Source organism: Meleagris gallopavo, chromosome Z (genome assembly GCF_000146605.3).
Source record: "Meleagris gallopavo isolate NT-WF06-2002-E0010 breed Aviagen turkey brand Nicholas breeding stock chromosome Z, Turkey_5.1, whole genome shotgun sequence".
NCBI classification, from domain to species: Eukaryota; Metazoa; Chordata; class Aves; order Galliformes; family Phasianidae; genus Meleagris; species Meleagris gallopavo.
The window spans coordinates 40,742,243-40,749,036 of record NC_015041.2 but is presented as its reverse complement, the minus strand read 5'-3'; the positions used below and the strand labels follow the sequence as shown (position 1 = coordinate 40,749,036).

General features: G+C 41.3%; 1 protein-coding gene across 1 annotated transcript in view; it reads left to right on the top strand.

Moving 5' to 3' along the window:
* Positions 1–6,794, top strand: part of CHSY3 (chondroitin sulfate synthase 3) — a 170,956-nt gene that overhangs the window by 10,781 nt on the left and 153,381 nt on the right. Inside the window, exons 3-4 of the mRNA XM_019610565.2 lie at positions 1–140; positions 1,337–1,620. Of these exons, the coding sequence (XP_019466110.2) occupies positions 1–140; positions 1,337–1,620 (424 nt within the window). The remainder of the gene's footprint in view (positions 141–1,336; positions 1,621–6,794) is intronic.

Here is a 6,794-nt window from a genome sequence, read left to right as displayed (position 1 = left end):
GCCCGTCGTCGCCCTGCCCGGCGTGGACGACTCCTACCCGCCGCAGAAGAAGTCTTTCATGATGATCAAGTACATGCACGACCACTACCTGGACAAGTACGAGTGGTTCATGCGGGCGGACGACGACGTCTACATTAAAGGTGACCGCGGGTGGCCCGACAGCTGAGGGAGGCAGGGGAGCACGGGACGCCCCGTCGGCTTCGCGGAAAGAGGCCGTCCCGTCCCACCCGGCAGTGCCCACCGCGGGGGCTGCGGTTTGGCGCTCCTCGGAGGCGGTGTCTTCAGTTACAGTGAGAATTCTCACGTGGCTGAATAGTGCTGCAAGCCGAGCAGACCCCGAAGTCTACCTGTAAAGCTGCTGTTGTGCTTTGCAGCGTGTCCAGAAAGTATCGGCCCAGGTGCCGCGTGGGTGTTGTAACACCGTTAGTTAAGGACGTTCTGCAGCCTTCTCCCTTTTGGTATGTGCTTGCCACTGCCTAAGGAAAAAAGTCGTTTTCTGATAACAAGAGAAAAACCGCTGTTATTTTTTATCCCTAGGGAGGGATGGCAGAGGCATAAGTCTGGGTTATGAGCGTGGTACGAACTGTAGAAAGTTAACTTGAGGTAACCGCGCTATTTGTCGTTTGGTTTGTCTGAGTCATTTAATAGGTTCCTAACTTGTCAGCTGTCATTCATCTCTGAACTGTTTACACACCACACCTACATGGGTTTGGATGCAGAAGTAAAAGCTGGCACTGTTGTCTTTGGGCTTAATACTGGGTTGTAGTGAACCTGTCTTTAATCGGGTCTAAGTTAAACCTGTGTGCCAACTCTAAATTTCAGGTAAATGTTGAATTACATTTCTTGCAAAAATTGGTAAGCCATTTAAAGGAAAATGCTGGATTTTTGCCGTGTTCCAAGGGGAAGAACAGAAAATTATTCTGTGTCAAAGATTTTTTTTAATTTAGGCTTGAGCTCATCTTTTCCAAAGTCAATCTCATTAGAAGTAATACCTGATATCTTTCCCCAATGTCTCTTCCTCCTCAACTTAGAACTATATTGACAAATTGTCTCGCATTAGAGAGTTTTAAACTAGTGAGGGAATGATTTCCATCAGTGTTGGCTGAATAGTGTAAGGCTTTGATCATATTTTCAGGGTACATGAAAGTGCCATTGAAATATTAATTGAGGATATTCAAAAAGAGTCTGAGAAATATAAAGTTGCCCAAAGATACTACATTGGAGGTCATTTCCTGTGATAGTCTAAGGCGCCTGCTAGATTTCAAAGAAGCTTGAGATGCAGGAAAACAGATGGCTGACTAAGCAGACAGATAACAGTGGTCTTTTATTTTTTCAGGTGAAAAATTGGAGGACTTTCTTCGTTCACTGAACAGCAGTGAGCCTCTGTATTTGGGACAGACTGGTCTGGGTAACATTGAAGAACTTGGGAAGCTGGGACTTGAGCCTGGAGAGAATTTTTGCATGGGAGGGCCAGGAATGATCTTCAGCCGGGAGGTTCTGAGGAGGATGGTGCCACACATAGGTGAATGCCTTCGTGAGATGTACACCACTCATGAAGATGTGGAGGTGGGCAGGTGCGTCCGAAGATTTGGAGGAACGCAGTGTGTTTGGTCCTATGAGGTAAGTAAAAGGATTTGTCCCACAGGGTTGTTTGTTTACAGGGTTTTGCATCTTGCAGAGTATCTGCCATCTCTTTCCACCATAATTAGGTTTTAACAAACGCATTAGAATGTAAACTGCAGACTGCAAGGAAAAGTGGTGGGGAAACATTCATAGCATGTGGCTGCAACCATCTATTATTTCTACTTGTATTTTTTAGTTTTCATTTAGTGATGGTTACTGTAGCTTCTATCTGTGAGCAGCCATATTGTAAGTATTGCTATGTGATAAGTTGCTAAAGCATTACCTGTAGGTTTTCTATAAATAACCCTTGGCAGGATGCTGCTCTATTTGATGTATTATGTTGAAGTTGGACCCTTTCAGAAATCATTTCTATATAAGCATCTGGCATATCATTTTCTTCTATGGTACAGATTCATAAAATATGTTGTGGTATTTGAAGAAGAATTGCCTGTATTTTCTTAATTATTCATATGCATTTGAACAGAAATCCTTATGGGCAAATGCAGAAATTGGGACTTCTTTTTTCTTTGTACAGACAGGAAATTTGTTATATTGCCTGTGTCCCTGATATACTTTCAACAGTATTTTACTTAGTGAACTTATTTTACTTAGTGTTTAAATTTGTCGCAGACATACACAGCACAACAAATCTTAGTATGCTTAGGTCCTTTTGGGAAAAAATGACTCCATTCAGTAGCAACATTTTCTGAAGTAATAAAGATGTGTTGCAGCTCCAAAAAAGTTTGTTTGCGGTGCTGTGACTAGGAATCAGGGCTATTTCACTAAAAACATTGTGGTTAATGGCAACATCATCTTAGCAGATTAAAATAGACTGAGTGTGCAGCTGACAGGAAAGGTGAAGAATGATAGCAAGTACGATGAATAAAATTTTAGTTATTTTGACTGGTTCTTTAATATTAATCTTTGCTCGTCCTTGTGACGTTACCTCATAAGGCAGAAGAATCATTTAAATGGGCCACTGAAAGAGGTTATGTGCTATTAAAGACAAAAAGTCAGGAAAAATAATTGTTTTTCTGCATTAGTGGTTTTTTTTCTTTCTGAAAGGCCTGGAAAAAGGTGTTTGTTTAAAAATGGCTTTGGTAGGCTGCTCAGTATGAATAGTAAAAGAACAGTAAATCTTAAATTGCTAATATGGATTTAGGAGGTGGAAATCTTATCTCTTATTCCACTATAGAAATGTGTTTTTAAAGAGTATTTCAACAAGTGGTTTGAATTAAAATGTGATAAAATACACCAGCTGCAGAGCTAGAGCAGGGAAGGTGTTTGTTGTGCAGATGGGGATCAATGTTATACTAGTAGTTCTTAGTCAGACTTTTAAGCACTTGTAGCTTAATTTATATTCTGATATATTTGGACTTTGCTTGTGAAAGTTTGTTTTAAAATCCTTACAGGCATTCAATGTCTGCTTATCTATATCAGATATTAGAATTCTAATTCTGGCCTGACAGTATTATCTTGGAAGTTTTTTGTTTTCTTTTGTCTGTTTTGTCATCTTGGGAAGAAAAGTGATGATAACTTGGTTACAATTTATTTTGTGATTGAATGTAAGTGGGGTAGAACAAAATAGGAGTTTACTTTTTTTCTGTTTTGGAGACTTGTGTCTAGGATGGACTGCAAAGTGTGTTCCACATCTGTCTTGAAGTCTTCTTGAACTGAAGTACTGAACTGAGTCCTGCTGGGCTGCAAGGTTTTTAAGACCATCACTGCTTCTAGGGAGATTTTGAGGTTCGAATGTGTAGCTGAAAACTAATGTGAACTGGGAACAATTCCATTCAGGTTTGTATGTAGGAATAGAAAACCTCTAGAATAAAGTTGAATCTATGTGACATAATTTTGTTACTGGATTTATTCTTTAGGAATGGGAACTGAAAGTCTTTTTTTGTTGTTGAAGATGAAGGAAATTGAAGAACTCATGAGAAAACGTGATGTGCTTGATCTTTGCCAGGTGCCTCTGGTGGTGTAGGTGAACCTGACTGCCACTCAGGCTTTGTTTTGTTTCTGTGTAGAGGTACAGCCAGAATGTTGTGCTTGCTTGTATGCCTGTATTGGCTTACACTTATACTGGCTGGCAAGGAAAGGACTACAGTGTTATTTTAAGGGTTTTTTTTTCCGTCAGAAAGAACAGGAAAGAAAGAGGTATATGAACCTGCAGTAACTGCTGCTTAGAGAGTAATTTTCTGGACTTTAATCCTTCTTGTGCCCAGTAGGAAGCCAGGGCTGAGAACCTATCTCCCACATGCCAAGTAAGTTATGGCTGAGGTGATCTGTCTCTCTGTCTCTGCTGACAGCGCTCTTCCTCTTTAAATCACAAGCTAGTCACTGGATTGCTGAGAAGGCTTGTCTAATAACAGAGTTTTTGGGGCACTTGTGTGGAGCAGAGGAGAAACAAGCCTGCCCTGGGGCTGCTGTTTGTCAGATGCCCACAGTCAGCTGTGGCTGTTGCTGCTGGGCAATGGCTGCCCTGTACAGCTGTTCTGCTTGGCCCTGCCATGCTATGCATGCCTGTGATGAACTGGAGGAGGGTCAGGGAGAACAGCATTAGGCTGGTAGAATCTTACAGGTCAGGAACAACAGCTGATCTATGGCAGCAATGCAGTGCCCCAGCATGGGCAGGAGAGACTGATGGAGCCCTGTGTTGTGCTCAGATCGTTTCCTTCTTGCTTTTTGCAGGAAATCCATCTTTGTTCAGATGCGTTTTTCAACTGTGTCTTAACTTATTGTCCAGTTTTGGCAATGCTATAGTGATTAAGGTGTGATAAAATTGGCACATTTGCGAAAAGTGCCTCTCTAAAAAGTCTCAGAGATTTTTCTTTTTCAGCATCTTCTGTTTTCCCAGATCAATAATAATAGAAAATAAATAGGATCTTTTGTGTTCTCAGAGTCCATATTTCAAGTGACCAACTCTACCCTGCTACTTTTGAAGCCTAGAAGAGCTTTGCAGTGGATGAAGAGGGTAGCTTGGTGTTAGTGACTCACACTTTGTTTTATTCTTTGGAAAATAGAGGTACAGTTGAAAAACAGACATCGTGTTCCATGCTTTGCTTTTTATGAGGATCTATTCTGTAAGGGCTATTATGTAAATGAGAAAAACTCCCAAAACTCAAGAAGACTGATTGCTTTATTCTCATCCCTTCCTCTTTTCTTTTTTTTAAACTGATACTTATGGTGTTAAAAGATAGCTTTGTAATATATAATCTAAGTATATAACAGATAAGAAAAGGACAAAATAAATAAGGTGACTATAAAAATTCTAACAGAAATCAGACATCGTCAGAATATAGATACTATCAGTGACCCAGGAGATTTTTTTTTTTCCAGAAATGGAAAGGTGAGAAATGCAACATAAAACTAATGAAGATTTTGAGACTTTTATTCTAATGCTAAGTTTGTAAGGGTTGTCTTTTTGTAGACTTTTTTCTACTCTTTACAGGAGAAAATAGGCATTAAAACTACATTCATAGAAAATGCCCTATACACTTTAAATGTTTTGGTAATGCATACTTTGATATTGAAAAAAATGTAATTTGACTGTACATACATGCAATCCACTGCATATATTTTCTCATTGTTTAATTGTCTCATCTCATCAACTTTTTTAAAATTTTATTTTAAATACAAGAACTCTTCAGTATGGTTATTTGTTTTCTATTCCCAGTACTTGGAGTAAGTATCCTGCAAAGATATCTCTTTAGATCAAATTGCTTGCCCTGGCACTGTGACTCTCTTGAGACATAGGAATGTCTACAAATTATCTTCTGCTTCTGCTGAAAATACTTTCTTTAAATGTTGATTTTCCTTTCTTATGTCTCATAATTTTTGGTGAGGGACTTAGTTGTTTGTGTTTTGGTGTTCCTGTTTGGAGCCAGGGATTGGTCTTGGTGATCCTTGTGAACCTCTTCCAGCTTGGGATATCCCATGACTGTCTGACTTAGTCTCTCTCTATTTTGAAGATGGTGGATAAAAGTGGAGCTTTCAGTTGAACACCATATGAGTATTAAGGATGTATTTATTTTGGTGAAGATAGGACGCTGTTTTGCTGTTAGGATACTGGCATGCTTAGTTCTGAAGCAGAGACACCTAAGCAAGTGCACTTGCGATGAGCAGCTACATTAGATGTTTACTTAAATGCAACCATTATATTAAAAAGGCATAGAATACGCTGTCAGTGATCCCAGAGAAAAAAATGTATGAAAGTGTGAATAATTAAGGTTGTAGCAGTGTCTGAGGATGTGAGGAAAGGAATAGGATGATCGCAGAGGCCTCAGAATGTGCTTTCTTTAACTATTTCTTATCTAAAGTTACCTTGCGACAGCAACATTAATTATAGTTATCAGAACTGATCACTTGAAATCACAGAATCACAGAATGATAGGGGCTGGAAGGGACCTCTAGAGATCATCGAGACCAACCTCCCTGCCAAAGCAGGTTCCCTACACCACGTCGCACAGGTAGGCATCCAGGCGAGACTTGAATATCTCCAGAGAAGGAGACTCCACAACCCCCCTGGCAGCCTGTTCCAGTGCTCCGTCACCCTCACCGTGAAGAAGTTCTTACGCACATTCGTGCGAAATTTCCTATGCTGCAGCTTATGTCCGTTTCCCCTCGTCCTGTCTCCACGTACCACTGAAAAGAGACTGGCCTCACCGCTATGGCCGCCACAGCTCAGATATTTATAAACTTGGATCAGGTCCCCTCTCAGTTGCCTTTTCTCAAGGCTAAACAGACCCAGTTCACTTAGCCTTTCTTCCTAAGGGAGATGCTCCAGGCCCTTCACCATCTTTGTGGCCCTCTGCTGGACTCTTTCCAAGAGATCCCTGTCTTTTTTGCACTGGGGAGCCCAGAACTGGACACAGTACTCCAGATGAGGCCTTACCAGGGCAGAGTAGAGGGGGAGGATCACCTCCCTTGACCTGCTGGACATGCTCTTTTTAATGCACCCCGGAATGCCATTGGCCCTTTTGGCCACGAGGGCACACTGCTGGCTCATGGCCAACCTGTCGTCCATCAGGACGCCCAGGTCCCTCTCTGCAGAGCCTCCTCTCCAGCAGCTCACTCCCCCAACCTGTATTGGTGCATGCAATTATTCCTCCCTAGGTGTAAGACCCTACACTTGTCTTTTGTTCGAACCTCATCCGGTTTCTTACTCGCCC